The 17,301-nt window shown below is 37.4% G+C and overlaps 1 protein-coding gene across 6 annotated transcripts in view; it reads left to right on the top strand.

The window, feature by feature from the left end:
* The window catches only part of Trps1 (transcriptional repressor GATA binding 1), a 226,265-nt gene that overhangs the window by 34,974 nt on the left and 173,990 nt on the right, over positions 1-17,301 (top strand). For 5 of the 6 annotated variants that reach the window (XM_032915274.1, XM_032915252.1, XM_032915245.1 and 2 more), the window contains exon 2: positions 7,173-8,101. In XM_032915274.1, the coding sequence (XP_032771165.1) occupies positions 7,175-8,101 (927 nt within the window). In that variant the 5' untranslated portion in view covers positions 7,173-7,174. Of the gene's footprint in view, positions 1-3,056; positions 3,507-7,172; positions 8,102-17,301 lie in introns of those variants that run through there. The other variant, XM_032915257.1, reaches the window with a different exon arrangement.

The following is a 17,301-nucleotide window of genomic DNA, read 5'->3' as shown; positions in this document are numbered from 1 at the left end:
TCATAGTGCATTGAAAATTGGGCTATCTCCTCACCATGCCCCGACCAGAGTCACCACGCTGCGCATTCTGTATTCTGTGTGTGTGCAGTCACTTTACTTTATCAAGTGGATTAACACTCCTTGGCACTGATTTCTTAAAGGAAACAGCTGTTTATAGCCTGCTATATTAGCGGATTGAATTAGTGATTGAAATGTCCTTTGTTTCATGACAGACTGGAAACATAGCGAGTGCAATAAATAAAAATTAAACCGCTTTTAATAAACAAAGGTCATTTCTAGCAAATGCTAGAAAGTAAGGTAAATATTCACACAAAGACAGAGCGTGGCTCTTTTTGTTATCAGCTTTCATACAATGCAGTGTTAATTCACTCCATAGCCATCCTGATAAGTAGATTCATTAATATGCTGCCATAAGGTACTCTTTTGGAACTTGACACCATGATTGGTGCTTTGCCCAAGGACCAGTTGATTTATAAGTTTAGCCAAGAGGTAACGGGCAAAGTTAAGCTTGCTCACATGCAAATTAGTGGGCCAGGGTAATTTGTGGTTCAGCCAGATTAGTTGGTTTACATCAACAGTTTTCACTGTAGACATTTTTGTTTTCTTTGAAAAAAAATATTGAAAACCACATGAGTCTGTTTCTGTGAGGGAATTATTCCTCTCTGATGTCGATACTCCAAGATACACAATTGTTCTTTAGTTATTCCACTTAGTGGAAATAATGCATGCTTTAGTGTTTTCCAGATAGGATTTAAAGTCAGATTTCTACCATAAAGTCTTTGGAGACAAAATATAACTGTTTCGAAATTTTCTTCTAAAAACCAAGTAGTGAATGTAAATTTTTAGTGTGCATGCATAAAGACTCATTTTTACAAACATCATATTTTACTAACTTACCTCGTGATCCCTTTTATCATAGACTAATGGCTTTGCAATGATCTATTTAAATTATATGGAACACAGTATGATGAAATGATTGCCTAATGTATATGTGACTCAAAATTATTGAATGAGGCCACATAAAGGGTTTGCATTTTATCTCAGGGTGGTTTAGTGGTTCTATTGTCTGAATGATTATTAATTAACTTTGTATTTGGAAGTATGTTACTAGAAGTAATCATTTTATATTTCTTTGGTCTGAAGTGATAAGAGATTTATTTTATGGGAGATGTCTGAAGGTGATGGAATTTAAATCTCAAAAGGATTTAAAATCTCCAGAAATCTCTTTAAAAATGTAGGGATGATAAAACTCCAAAGTCCAAATTAAATAAAAATGAATATTAAAGGACCGGGTTTGACATGGAGCTTATGGAGTTAGAAACTCTCCCTGCCCCTAGCAAAGAAAGTGTTCTACCGTTGAAGTCTTGTCCTAAGATTAGAAGGAATAGAAAACATTTAAACTCCTTCAGTAATGCTTGGGTCTGTGAATTGGATAAACAGTGTCCCTTGCATTTTATAGTTCACTTAAGCAGTCTGATTTTGATCTGTATATGTGGAGTAGACAGGATACAAGTGGTTCCCCATCCCCCAAACCAATGAGCAGATACATATGTTCCTTAAAGAAGAAACTTCCCGTGTTCATATGGAAGCTATCTAGCTTGCTATAGGTCTGAGACTTGACCTCCCTTTTATTTTGCTATCATTTGCTTAATTCTTTAGATTCTTTGTGGTAGACTTTTGATCAAAAGAAACTTTTTATTCTTCTTTATCTCCTTTTATTTTTTTCATAAAAGCTACAAGAAATGTGTAATTAATAACTTTGTTCTTTATGTTAGTGATACGAGCAAGTATGGTATAAAACATTTTATTATTAATGATTAGAGCATGATGACTTCTTCTTGTGTTTTACTTTGATTTCAAGCACTTGAAAGTTTTATTATCTGGAGAAAAAGAACAAGTCATCTGGTGTTACATATTCTGAAAACCAGAACAGCTACTTGTCCTACAACTTAAACTCAATGGGATTCCAGGCAGAGGTCAGATCACACAGTCCAGTCCCTGAATATTTGCAATGTAGTTGAGAATATAGTTTGCATATGTCTACATGTACATTAATGTATATGTAGGTTCATGCATAAAATGACATTTAGAAAGCTAGTGAAAGAAAAATTTTAAATAATCATTTCACTTGATTTTTATATTGTTTTTCTCTTGGAAGTTAAAGCTAATGAAGACAAGCAAATCATGCCTGTGTGTTTGGTTCACAACTGATGCTGAATGGGGAAGGAAGTCCATCATTGAGTGAAGGACATCTGTGTCCGTGTGTGTGTATGTCTCTCTGTGTGTGTGTGTGTGTGTGTGTGTGTGTGTGTGTGTGTGTGTGTGTGTGTGTGTGTGTGGTAAATCCTAAGCTAGGAGGGGGTTATCTTAAACCTATTGGTGCTGTTAATCAATCTAAAAGAGACAGGTAACTCTTCCTTTCCTTTTTTTTTCCTTTTATTTGAGGCCAAGGTAGTTGAGAGAACATACAGGGAACATTCTGTACTTCCAAAGTTTCATATTCAATGGAAAGTAATCCTAGTTTTCAGCACACTGAATGTGAATTCAGTTTTCTTCAAGTTACTGTAAAAATTGATTTCTCTGGTCAGGCAGTTTGAGTATTGGTTGCATGGATAGTAGGGCTAAGATCATTTCATAAGAGTATGAGTGCATATATCGGTGTACATGTGAGTGGGCATGTAAATAGATTCGCATATCTGTATTTAAATGTGTATGCACATATATGGCGTAGAGATGTCATTAGTGGTGAATTTCACTGTCCAGATAACAGAAGACTTAATTCTCCTGTTTCTGAGAAGAAGCCACCTGGAGGAAAAGATTCATATCTTACACAGACGATTCTTTTATATACTTATTTCAATCAGTGAAACGAAGAGTGTTATGTCTTAAACTCTAATGTTAAATGTTTCCACAGCACAAATCCAAGTGATACTATAACACAAAGCCTTATTCTCTTATATTTTCAATAATTGTTAACTCTAAGAATGTTTTTAAGTCTATTGTCCTAATTTAGAATTTAGTGAAATTAGTTGAGGGTAGAACTTAGGATTTTTGCGACAGGTATGTTTCTATCTTAGGACATACTGGGCATACTGTTTAACTGTCTTGGCAGTCAGGTTAGACGACCTAATTAAGAGGGATTTGTGTTTCTGTGTGTTGAAGATGGTGTAGTTATACACAATGCTTACCGTTCTCTCATTTGGTAATAGTTCTGCCTCTCTCAATTATGCTGAAGTCTTAAATGATCACTTTAGACTCCCTTGGTCCATTTCCCCTTTTAACCTCATTATTTAAAAATCTGCCTTACAGTGGATCTCCTTTAACAAGCATTTTGAATTTATTTGTTCTTTTAGTTTAAAAGAGGACTATTGCTATGGAGTAGAATGAGACATAACTGGTGATTTACCTTCATTCATGTGATTGTCCGTTTTAATGACTTCTAAAGTTCGTCTAGAAAAACCATTGCTGGTGTGAACAAATTTAGATCCCCTCTCTACCCAGCATTGGTAAGTATGACAGTCTTAGGGTTGAGAGAGGTTTATGGGTTGAATGATGGCACCCAGATTGCAATATGTTGAAAAGATGATTCTTGTCCTATAATATTTTATATCACATTCCTTCCCTGGCTGTATCGTTAAAACCAAGGAAGGAAAGGTTTCTGTCCTGTGTCAACCTGGGCTTTTATTAGAATGTTTTTTAGCAGCTCAGGGTGCTAGCATGCTGTCATATTTTAAATGTTAGCCATGCAAGCATATGTAGATTATTTAAGAAGAGGATCCTTTCTCTGTGCTGTTTGTTTTACAAATGTAAGATCATCTCTCAAAACATGTTCGGTGTTCTCTAAGCATCTTCTAAGACAGTTAGCTTCCTGATAGTTGACAAATAGAATCAATACTTGTAGAAAGCACTCGAAAGCCACCCACATGCTTTATAAAGTCAATGCTGGGTATGATTTTCCAAGTATGTGATCTATTTTTTTTTTTCAAGAGAAAATGTTCACTGGAAAAGTTCTTGGCACATAGCGAAACATCGTGCAATCTGTTATTTGTCTTAGAGATAATAACTGGCGGGTGGCTATAGTCTTGTGCTATCTAACTTATGACTTGAGAGGGGAGTTTCTTCCACTCAGAAGTATTGCAAATGTGCTTATATTTACATAATATGTCACTCTGAAAAATTATGATGATATTAATTCCAGTAAAAAAAATGTTTTTTCTATAGCTACTTCAAAGTATACTCAAATAAATTAACCACATTTTTTTTTAAAACGAGCAACTAAAAAGAACATGCCCCTACCCCCCACAGCACAATATAAAACCCAAATGACCTCTCTGATTCTTCTTTGAAGTTTTAGCAGTTTAACGTTCTTTGCGATGTATATTATTAAGGACTCTGTTGAGCGTAAGGCTTCAGTGAGTCATATGCTTTCTGAAGGTTTGTTCCTGGGTGGAAGAAAGAACTAAAATTTGGGCAGACAATAATTTAATTAAATTCTCTCTCTTTTTTTTAAATCAGGAGCTAATGATGTTGGTAGAGTCATTTTTAAGCTTTGACCCACCCACTACATTTTTCATGATAGTGATAAATCAGCAGAGATCTAAAATGTTTCTTTCTTCTGAAAATGTCTTTTTATACCAATATGAATGTATTTAGATCAATTCACTTTCAAGTATTTTATCTTAGTTCTCTTGTCATTTTCCCCAATCACGTTGACATTAATATATGGGCATAAACCATTTGTGTTTCATTTTGATAGATGGGTAACCTTCATGAATCAAATTATGATTTCTTCAGACATTCTGTCTTTTCGTACAGAATTTTTACAGTTTTGGGCAACCTCATTCACATTACTTCAGTTGCTCCTTGTTAGAATGTAGGTATGCTAAGGAGAAAAGTTGGCACACAAGTGTTCGGGTTTTTAACCACTTGACCAAAGAAGGACCAAACTGTAGTGAAAAGGGATGAGATAAGTGAAATGTACAAAAAAGTTCAGAATTTTAAAAGGGAGGCAAGAAGCTTGTCCCAAACCAAAATCATTTTATGTGTAGGAACACTTAATATTATGAACTAGAGCATCCTGTCTTCTAGGTCAAGTTTAAATATAAGTGCACAGATATGTATATACACTCATATAAAGGTTGTAAATTTATAAACACACACACACACACACACACACACACACACACACACACACACACACACACCCCTCACTGAATTCTACAGTTTACTTCAGAACTACTGGGCTCAACTGATCCTCTTTCAACATCCCAAATTGCTAGGACCACAAGCACATGTCACTACACTTGGTTTATGATAGCATGACTTTTGCTTACATTTATAGTTTAAATAATGACTAATATTTTAGCTTCATATTTTTCCTTAGTTTTCCCCTTGGATAGCTAGCACTAAAATTGCCTTGGAGTCTTTCACATGCCTTCCCAAGGCTACCAGAGCCTCATCTGACAGACAGACATCTGACAGATACAGGCATCCTTAGACCTTGTCAACAAAAGCAACATTAAAATTTGAACATTACTACAACGTAGTTAACCTGTAACTCAAATTACAAAGAAGGTCCTTAGCTTCTTTTATTTGAGGCTTTCATGGACTCATGAACATATTCCTTATTCCTTCCCACAGGTCAATGTGCCCCCGACTAACCCTTTGTCTTGAATCTTTACTCTTTTATCCTGGTTTTGTTATTCCATGAGGGAGCTTATGTGGATATTTGATGAATGATATTATTGGTGTATAAGGAGAACATTGTAGTTTTAAAACTGCTGTCGTACTGTCCTCGACAATAGTTACTCAAATGAAGTATCACCTCATCGAGGATGCTTACACATTAGAACATTTTCTTGTTCATTGATTCATATCGCAACAATTTTGAGTGACTAGCGTTGTTCAGAAGCAATGGTCCACCCAGGCCTTTCAAGCTAGTATGTTTCTGCAGCCCATGGAGGAATTGCAGAGAAAACAGCCAAGCCCTACTATTAATTTGGATTTTTCCAGCACATTGGTGGTTTTAGTATAACTTACTTTACTAAACTGGGCCTCACAGCAGAGCCTGCTAATAATAAAGCTTGTTTTATTAGAAATTAGCATGCAGAAATTTCAGAAAGATATTTTGCGTGATCACTTAGGCAACTTGATTTTTTTCAGCCTAGAGCTTAAAGAACAAAGACCATAGGGCCCCATTCTCAACTGGCCTTTGTTAATATGGCCTTTGATTTGTGGGAGAATATTTCTCAATATTATTATAGTTCTGCTCACTATTATCACTTGGGTCTAAGCTTGATTTTAGCTACTGATGTTACTAAGGCCTAAGGCAGGGACAGTAGAGCTGGCGTGGGAAGAAAATCACCAGAAATTGCCAAGACCTTGTTATTTCTGCCTCAGAATGACAGTGACCTGTATCAACTTCCATACTGTTCTGTAGGAGAGAACACACAGGCTTAGTCTATTTCCACAGAGTCCCAGTGAAACCTCGCTTGTTGCTGTAACACACATCAAGTCCTACTCTCAACTTCCAGGATGGTACCTTTAGGTTTTAAAGTACTTCTTGCTAGGGCAGATCAGAAATGTTCATTATCCTCTTTCCTGCTAGTAAGTGGGCAGTTTTCACTCAGTTCATAACATAGCCGTCTGTTTCTTTTTTGACTTGAATTTGTTTCATTGAAACTGTATTCCCTAAAAATGCAACTTGGAAATGATATGTACACTTACATACATTTTCATGGGAGTACACATTTGATATGTTTTGTAAAGTTCAGCGCGTACATGTCTGTTCTATAAACAGCATAAATTCGATAACATGTATAAATATGTGTGCTTATCATTGACCATAATTGAAAATAAGGACAATTAATGGAAAATAACATGGGTGGGAATGAATAAAAGTATGGCTCTGAGTCTTTTGATATTCATAGCCTACCTTAAAAGAATATACCAGCTGGCCTTTGTGTTAAACAGTTCCAAATATCAATGATTTGCTTTTGTCTGTTTGCCCCTTTTTCTTTTCCTATCTGAAGCTACTTTTTCCACTCCCTAGAGGAACTATTTTATTGTGTACCTTGGGAGACTTTGAATAGCCTGTCAAATATCCTAGACTGGGCTACCTGTGTGTAATGTTCCAATAACCGTGTACCTTCATTTTCCCTATGTGTTAACAGATATGGTCCGGAAAAAGAACCCCCCTCTGAGAAACGTTGCTAGTGAAGGCGAGGGTCAAACCCTGGAGCCAACAGCTACAGAGAGCAAGGTATCTGGGAAGAACAAAGAATTTTCTGCAGATCAGATGTCAGAAAATACAGATCAGAGTGATGTTGCAGAATTGAACACGAAGGAGGAACACAGCACGCATGGCCAAGAGCCGTCTTCGAGCAGTAAGAAGGACTTGCAAATCTCAGGCCTGAGTGAGAAGGCTGGCTTCAATTATGAAAGCCCCAGTAAGGGAGGGAACCTTGCCTCCTTCCCACATGATGAGGTAACAGACAGAAATATGTTGGCTTTCTCATCTCCAGCTGCTGGGGGAGTCTGCGAGCCCTTGAAGTCTCCTCAAAGAGCAGAGGCAGATGACCCTCAAGATATGGCCTGCACCCCATCAGGGGATTCACTGGAGACAAAGGAAGAGCATAAAATGTCACCAAAGGCCACTGAGGAAACAGGGCCAGTGCAGAGTGGTCAAGCCAATTGTCAAGGTTTGAGTCCAGTTTCCGTGGCCTCAAAAAACCCACAAGTGCCTTCAGATGGGGGTGTCAGACTGAGTAAACCCAAAAGTGACTTACTGGTGAGTGACAACCCAGACCCGGCGCCTCTGTCTCCAGAGCTTCAGGACTTTAAATGCAATATCTGTGGATACGGTTACTATGGCAATGACCCCACAGATCTGATTAAGCACTTCCGAAAGTATCACTTAGGACTGCATAATCGCACCAGGCAGGATGCTGAGCTGGACAGCAAAATCTTGGCCCTTCATAACATGGTGCAGTTCAGCCATTCCAAAGACTTCCAGAAGGTCAACCGTTCTGTGCTTTCTGGCGTGCTGCAGGATATCAGCTCTTCACGGCCTGCGTTACTAAATGGGACCTATGATGTACAGGTTCGTGTCTTTTCTTGTGATTTCTAGGAAGAGGAAATAGTGATTAGTAATGAGATGTGGATTCCTAGTTTCATGTTTAGAGTAAACTCCCAAGGACAGACACATAGCTTTAAGACCCCATTGAAAAGATGTATGAATATCATTGCTACTCAACTCAAATGTCTATCCAGAGTTTAACTTCCCATTGTGGGTGTTGTGGGGAGTACAAAATTTCCAGTAGAGTTGGGAGAGTCTGTGCATGGAATTAGCTAAGGTTACTGTTTCTTGTTCTACTTCATGGTAGTTAGATCATTTCAGCCTTGCAGCGATGGTAGTGATCTGTGACTGCCCATGGCGATCATTCATTGCCTTGCTCTAGTTCTGACTATTAGGCTTTTTTTTTTTTTTGTACCTTAAATTAGTATTTGGTTTTATACTTAGTCTAATTAGAGTTAAGTAATATCAACCGTGACAGAGACATATATACTCCTGAAATGTCAAAATCATTACAAGTGAAAATTGAAAATAACATTTTACATTGACTAAAAATTTCAACGAGACCATAAGTAGTAAGGGGCCCTGAATGACTTCTATGCAAACCAATAAAGCACCCCTTTGGCCGTTTAAGGAAAAGGGCAATAATTTATGAAATATTTACACTTTTATTGAAACCCATACACTATTTTATCTATTTTTCTGCCCTCAGTTGAAAGCAAAATGATATGAAAAAAATACTAAAGCGTAATAATTTAATTTAATAAATTAAATTAAATTAATTGGAGTGCATATAAAAATTCAATGTTTAATTTTAATTTTTGTGATTTTAGCATAGTTGAAACTCACGGCCAGTTTAGCAAAAAGTATTAAGTTTATTGTATTATTAGGAGAGAGAGAACACAAAACATGTGATAATTACTATTAAACTTATTATGAACTATTAGATGTACCATAGAACTAATGAGTTCCCATAGCACTTATTTAGCCCAAGAAGTCCCTTGACAGTCATTTTTGTCATCTTCCTAGCCATGGTACCTCATTCCTACAATTTTCTTCTGAATGATGTCAGATAAGATAAGAAATGCACAGAAAGTTAGGTTACAGAGAATAGATGTAAAATATTTTGTCATATTTGTAAAGAGGATCAGGATAGAAAATTCTAAGTCCATTCAGGATCAGAATGGGCATCACCATTAGAAAGGGGATGTGGACAAAACTTAATAAGCCAGTTTCATCTTTAAAATTTCCATCTTCTCAGTGAATTTCTACAAATAGAGTTATTTCTGTGGAGCAGTGAATTAAGGCAACATAGTTATTATGCATAAAAGCTGCATGCTTTTGAACTCCTGTCTTATTAAGGATCATTTCCCTGTCTTATGTCAGATACACTCTGCTGTCAAGCTCTGATTTGGAAAGCAAATACGTGTTTTAGATAAAAGGGTTGGAAGTGCATAATGTCAGTATGCGAAACGGTGTTTTATAATTAGCAAGTAATATGATGTTAATACCTGGATTTCCGGCAGTTTCAGTTTGTTCACTCTGGGGACGACTTCTGAGGGAAGCTGATCCCGCCTGTCAGGAAGGTTCTAAAAAGATTACTAAGGCCTAGGGTTTGGAAGAATTCAGATTTTTAAACACACTTCCATTTCCCCCAAATAGTTATTTGTTAGGTTCTTAGTTATTTATAGTAAAGTTTATGTTTGGGTGGAACACTTTTCCTGGGCAGTGATTTTAGAAATGAAACAGATGTGTGAGCTATCTGAATTTGGAAATAAAACAGCTGATCATAACGGTGCTGTGTACTAAATCCCTACTACGCATGCAGCAAAGAAGAAAAGTGATCGGTAATCACAGGCAGGATGGCGATCTTGTTTAGAATTATTTTATTTCCCTCTTCAGTTGAATGAATGAATTCTGTAACATGTAGAGTAAAACCAACCCATGGGGAAAAGTGGGTGATTCTCTCAAGGAAGTGGATGGGTTTAGGGCCAAATCAACAGAAAGTTAACTTCATTTTTCTGTGAAGAAAACACCAAGAATATTTTGACCAATGATGATTTTGAACATATGATGCATACATAGTTAATATCGATGCAGAATACATGTCTGAGTAACTTATTAGTTTCCACGTTGAACCACAAAACAAACAGCTACTCTTTCTACGTATACTCAGCACCAAAAGCATGGTTAAAATTGCTTTTTACCATCCCAGATTTATGCTTCACAAATGTTCTTTGACTAGTTCTTTCTTTGGGCACGTTATCTGTTTTGACTAAAAGCTGTGGGATAAAATACTGACTACAGAATTTCTTTAATGCAGAGTTCTTTAAGAAATATGCATATCTGTCCATCCATCCATCCATCCATCCATCCATCCATCCATCCATCCATCCATCCATCCATCCATCCACCCATCCAGGCATACAAGTAAATACTGAATTTTATGAGTTATTGGCTTGTGTATATACTAATAAAATATTTTTCTAGATGCCGGTATTATGAACAATTTCAGGAATCATTTACTGAGCTACAGTAGTTAAGTCAATTGCAAAAATGGATGAACTATTCATTAATCTTTTTCAATTAAACTGGTTTTTAGGGAACGTTCACAGCAGTCAGGTAATGATAGATTTATGACACTTTAGACCAAGATAAAGGAGCACAGGAAAGACCTCAGAGGACGCTGTGCCTTTGATCTATGGTTTGGTTTGACACGGATGGTTTTTATATTAATCGAACTCACTTGACTGCAAATATAAGATAGCTAGTTTGGAAGATGAAGTGATTTAAACAGCGTCTTAGATTTTTATAACTACATTATAAACATTTGAAAATTCAATAGCACAGTTATTATATGACACAAATCACATTCGTGTAAATGGTATTCCAAACAACTTGTCCTATAGATAAAGAACCAAGGCTAGGTGATGACCAATGACCATAGAACCACAATTGTCTTGTTTTGCACTTGAGGAATTCATACGGTCCTCCACTGTTCATCTTCCAGTCATATGCACAGCCTGGAGAACAGAAAAGAGATCATCTGTTTAATGAAAAACAAAAATTAAAAATGACTCCCCGCCCAATCTAAGCTAAGAATAATGGAACCCAAACAACACCAAAACACACACAGAAAAAAACCCAAAATGCAAAAAAAGAAAATGGTTAGCTCTGAGCCACTTGATTTGATAAGGATCCTGTTTCCCTAATGTTTCATCCCCTCTCTGTGTTTTATCAGGGTTTTTTTCTTATAGATTTCAGAATAATGGATATGGCCTGATTGGCAAGCCTCATGCCATTTTTACTATCTGTATTCAGTCTTTGAGGCTCGCAAGCAGACCAATAATAGGACAAGAGATTGAGTTCTTTAAAAAGTAATTACAGCCTCTTTCTTTTTAACCTGCTTTATTATGCTTATATTTAAACCTTCTCTGAATGGAGGCCTGCATTAACAACGCCGACTCTGCTGTTTCATTAGGGCTTAATGTGCTGTGCATTAGGGCGTTTGCATCATCTTTATGGGGGAGCTTTTAGCTCTCAGATCAGGTTATAAAATTAGGAGTCCTGTCAAGTTGTGCTTCCCACGGGAAAGTGTTTACACTACCCCAAGCTGATAAAAGCTCACGATGCACACAAACCTTTCCATATTAGCAGATCTTTTCTGCTGTTCTGCATTACTCAGGACTCTATGAAAGCAGCTACTGGATTCCTTGAGTACTAGAAGGAGCCTTTCTTAACTTACCAGGGACTCTCTTCTGTCTGAGCCAGGAATGTTACATTTCGGTTTCATAAATATTTTTAATCGCAGTTGTACAATACGTAATGTTAGAAACAGGAAGAACAGATTTTAATGATAGGAAACTATCCATTGTTTTTATACGTTCAACACGTTTAACGATAGGAGCTCTATATGTCTTTAACATATAGTGTATTCAGCTAAGCACAGGAATTAAAGTTTTGATTCAAAAAGTAAAGGAAAAACAAAACAAAGCTAAACAAAAATAAGACACCCGGGAACATTAATCTCATTGTGGTTTATTTTGACTTGTCCTGAATTTTATTTCCAAATATTTATTTTTTGCCTTGCAGTTTCCTTTGATCTGGAGTAGAAGGGAAGTTGTAGATCTTAGCAGGTTCTGTTCCTTTGTTTTTCTGAGTTGAGAACTATTGCAACTTAGAAAAAAAACTGGTGAATGAGACTTTAATCAATTCAGACTGTCTATGGAGTACAGAACGTTTGGTGTATGAATCCAGACTTATTTTAGGGCTGTATCTTCTTAACAAGTAATAAAGTGTGCAAAATAAAACATATGCTCACCCCAAGGCCATAAAGCAAAGCAAAGCTATGGCATTTACCAGTTTATTTTCATCAGTGGAGATGGCTAAGCTGGATAATGTAGCCCCCCAAGGAGGAGAAGTTTGACCATCCCCACTAATCCATTTACCTGCATGGCAGTTAAATCTCCATTTGGCTGTGTTAACTTGAGAGTGGAATGATAAAAGTCCATCCCTCTTTGGTTTTTGGCTTGTTTGTTATCATGGAAAGACTGTGTATTCTTTTCTAGAATATCAGTGTTTCTCTCAAGGCAGAATGTTTAGGATAAAAAATAAATCCAATAATTATCAGTGCATCCAATCAAATTTAGACTCGTTCAACTGTTCATAAAAGTTTTATCTCCCGAATGGCCTGCTCTGCTCACTGTATCAAGCAGGCCGATGATTGGGTGCTTTTCATTCTTTGGGTCATTGTAATTATAGCAAGTTTGCAGCTGTGGAAGGCACAGACCCACAGCGAATGCCCCAACTGTAGGGGAGTGTGGAGCGACAAGGCAATATCATTTCACTTTCTGATTTTCTTTGTTCTGAGAACCATTAGACCTAACATATCTTGACCTCTTATTCATCCCGTGACTTCAAATCTTAACAAACGTATACATTTCCAGGCCCTCAACCTTGCTTGGTTTTTATTGAATGGCCAACGCAGCCTTCAGGCTGTCAGTATTTTTAAGTTGATCTATTCTTCTTTCATCATCTTTCAGTTTACATAATAAATATTGCACACAGCTTTCCTCCCCCGGATTTAGATTTGCATTTAATAATAGCTAGCATTTATTAAGGGCTTCTTCTGGGCTGATGTGTCCCTGGGTTCTTTATGTGCATTAACCAACTCATCTTCATAAAATCCCTTGAAGTAGACACTACCATTATATCCATTAGAAGAAAAGAGGAAACAGGTATAGAGGGATTAAAGCACCATGCCCATGAGCAGAGAGTTGCATAACTAGGGTCGATCGGATGTAAACCACGAGAGGCAGGCTCCAGAAGCCTGGTCTCATAACTACTTCAGTATATAGCTTCCTCAAAGGGAAATTGCATTTACTCCAAGGAGAAAAGAGTTGGGGAGAAGCCTAACAGCTCATGAGCTATTCGATCCGCATGCTGAATCATTTTAGATGGGCAGGCATTTGTGATCTCTTTGAGATTATCTGTTATCTAATCCATGCAGTATGATGCTGCCCTGTCGGAATTTACTAGGCTAATAATTGAAATCACTGAAAAGAAAATTAAATGTGTTGATTTGTCTCCTTTTTAATTACCGTAATTCATTTTCACTGATTCTTTTGCTACAGAAACTAGTTTTGACAGAGTGGGTACAGGACAAATTTTGCCTTACTCAATTATAAATACAATGTTATTCCCAGATTAAGGGATGCTTCATGCATGCATTTGATTTCTTTTATAGTCTTTTCACTCATAGGCTTTTGTTTTAAGAATTTATAATCTGATGGAAGATGTGAGGGATGCTTTCTCCAGTTGGTATGCCCATGAGGACTACTGTTAAGGGGGTGCGCTCACCCTGCTGTGTTCTCCAAGGCTGTATAATTATGCCTTTACCTTCTGCCTACATTGAGTCCAGTACTGTCAATATTAATTATGTTTATTTAGAATATTTGGAATACTTTATTTTTTAAATTTTAATTTACTCTGTGTGTATGAGTTTCTGGGTGGTGTGTGTATGTGTGTGTGGGGGATGTGGTCTGTGTGGTATGCTGTGTGTGGTGTGAATGTGTGTTTGGTATATATATATATGTTTATATGTGTGTGGTGTGTGTGTAGTGTGTATGTGTGGTGTATATTGTGTGGTGGTGGTGGTGGTGGTGGTGGTGGTGTGGTGTATGTGTGTGTGTGTGTGTGTGTGTGTGTTTGTGTGTGTGTGTGTGTGTGTGTGTGTGTGTGTGTGTGTGTGTGTGTGTGTCAGGGGGGTGGGGATGAGCATGTGCGTGCAGTTGCCTGAGGACAGAGGAGGGGCAAATCTTACTTGAGCTGATATACCTGACATCAGTCTGGGAACAGTACTCAGCTCTTTGACAAGAGCAGGATGTGTTGTTAAGTGCTGAGGTATCCCTTCAGCACATGTGTGAGATTTTTGTGGTAAATCACAGACTTTTGTGAGTTCTGGACTATCGTTCCTTGTTGATTCCTAGTGCTTCTCAGCTGGTAAAAGTGCCACAAGCAAGCGTTTTGGAGTAAAGATATTCTATCCATTCAGAGATTAAACTCTGTTTGCTAAGGTCCCCTGCTCTTTCTACCCTTTTTCATTTTTCCCTGTGTTTTTATTTTCTTTGTCAGTTCTGACCATCCAATGCAGGCTTTGTGCATATTAGGCAAGAACCACACTGAGCTCTTCCCCAGCCTGTATTTCTTCCTGCAACACACATGTACTCTTTTTTGTTTTTGTTTTTTTAAATCTTCATGTAGGGCAGTAGTAGTGAGAGGTAGACCAGATGTAGATGTGTCCTATGAGGGGCACCCTGCCTACAACATATTTAGAACTTCTCATTTCCAGTAAAATGTTGACTTCTGAATTATTTTTAATATTTACTGGTGTGTGTGTGTGTGTGTGTGTGTGTGTGTGTGTGAGAGAGAGAGAGAGAGAGAGAGAGAGAGAGAGAGAGAGAGAGTGTTGTATAGCTATTTGTGGGTTATGGGTGTGCACAGATGTGTCTTAGAAGTCAATCTCATTCTACCTTATACCCTTGGTAAAGGCTCTCTCATTGATCCCATAGTTTAGTTAGTGGCCTGCAGAAATCCTACCATCTGTGTCCCTCAAAGCTTTGGCTTTATAGGTACATAGGATTTTTATGTGAAATCATGTTTAGATGACAAACACTGTGACCCACTGTGCACCATCTCCTCAGCTCGGCGCCCAGGTCTTACTGGGATTAGGGTTGTGATTTATCAGTCTTCTGCCATTCCACCTACCAGGTGCTCACAGAAAAACCAGTTACACTGAGTGACAGGACAATATAAAATTTAAATAAGCTAGTTATCTGTGAAGAATCGGCATTGCATTCCTTTTTAAAAGCCACCCTCCCACCCCCACCCGGAATACTTTACATTTTGACCATTGCTCCCATTTAGTTGGCCCCTTTAAATCCAAATGCGAAGAGGATTCACGGGAATTATTGTGGTGACACTGATAAGAACAGGCTGCAGGAATAAGCTGCGTGGAGAGTGAGAAGGCTGCCACATAATTAGATTTGCTACTGAAAATTTTAAGCACTTCCTCGCCATCAGAAGCGCGACACTGCAGCGCACTTGGCATTCGGGAATGCGATTTTGAAGCTCTACACACGCAGAAGCATTCCTTATGTGTCTTAGCAGGTTAAATCTGGCCATACGCATTTTTAGCCTTGTCCATCCCTTACAGATTTCTTCAAGAAATATGAAAGTCCATTATTTGAACAGTGATCTCCATTTAATAACTTAGCTTTTTATTTTAAGGTTTTTACCTTTTTGACTATCTGCCCATAACCTCAAGTCCTCTCAAATTAGCACCCTCCTACTTCGCTCTGTTGTCATCAATTATAGTTCTTGAAAAGGAACCACATCTGAGAGGGAGTTTGTGTGTAGTTCAAACAACTCATTTTTCTAATGTGTTGAAAATGAGTAATTGGACTAAAGTGTCATTTTAAGAATTCCAAGGCTTTAAAACATTTTCCCTTGACATATTCCTTCAGATATTATTTTATTCAGTTTTAATGCATATTATCTGGGGGAAATGAATGAATTCGTACAGACCATGAGGAAACAGTCTTTGAATGTTTTTTGAATTCTCTTGTGAAATGTTTCTGTTAAACAATATGAAATAAATTATAAAGATAACCCATGGAAAATACTATGTGGAAGGAATAGATTCGTTTTAAAAGGCTAAGTTTGAAAATTGGGATTAAAACATAATTACACCATTATTGTTAAGAGGGAACATAAGTTAAAAATCTGTTTTTGTTTGTGTTGTTGTTGTTGGTGGTGGTGGTGGTGATGTGTGTGTGTGTGTGTGTGTGTGTGTGTGTGTGTGGGCTGGTTTTTATGTCTAATGTTATTGGTCTTTGGAAGGTTATATGCTCATTTGCTTCGTATGAAAGACACAGCTAAGGGTTTTTTCTGAAGGCCAAAGCAATGCTAGAGTTGCCATGAGTGCTTATGCTTCCTTATTCCAGGTGACTCGGGGATGTTGGAGAGATCTTACTGTTTGTCCTCAGTCACATTTGTGCTTTTAGATCAAATGCAGGGAACCCTTACATACTTCAAATATTAGTAACACGTTCTCCTTGCCGTCTAGAAAGAATATAAATAGATCATTAGCCTAGTAACAGCAAATGGAACCTTTCAGTTATGCTAAGTGTACTGTTTGAACAAAGTGTGTTGAATTTGCCACTGATGTCACCAGTTCCCGTCTTTGATCGATTCATCATGTTGGCAGGAGAAATTTACTGAATGGGTCACTTTACTAAGTAATATTTTATTCTTGTGACTATTGCTCTGGAGTCTACTGACTAATACATGCTGTGTACTGACTAATACACTTTATGGGCATGTGAGCTCTTTAGATTTTATTTAATTATGAAATTGATGAAATTTAAGGAAGCATTTAGGTTCATTGAAACACATGTCATTTTTACTGCCTTTATCTTAATAGCTACATGTGAGCCATGCCTATCAATGGCACAGAGAGTAATCACCAAAATTTTTATTCCTTTGGAAAATTCCATTGGATGGGATAGCTTTAGAGTTCTCATTTGATGCTTACAATAATCCACTTAAATGGCAAAATTGTGCAACATTATTTATATTCAGAGAGAGGGGAAACGAGTCTTAGGTTTCTATGTTTGGTTACAGATTTGATATGGGGAACTTCTAGGAGCAGATAAATGCATGGAAAT

The sequence above is a fragment of the Rattus rattus genome, chromosome 1 (assembly GCF_011064425.1).
Source record: "Rattus rattus isolate New Zealand chromosome 1, Rrattus_CSIRO_v1, whole genome shotgun sequence".
Classification (NCBI taxonomy): domain Eukaryota; kingdom Metazoa; phylum Chordata; class Mammalia; order Rodentia; family Muridae; genus Rattus; species Rattus rattus.
This window is presented reverse-complemented; position numbering and strand designations above follow the sequence as displayed.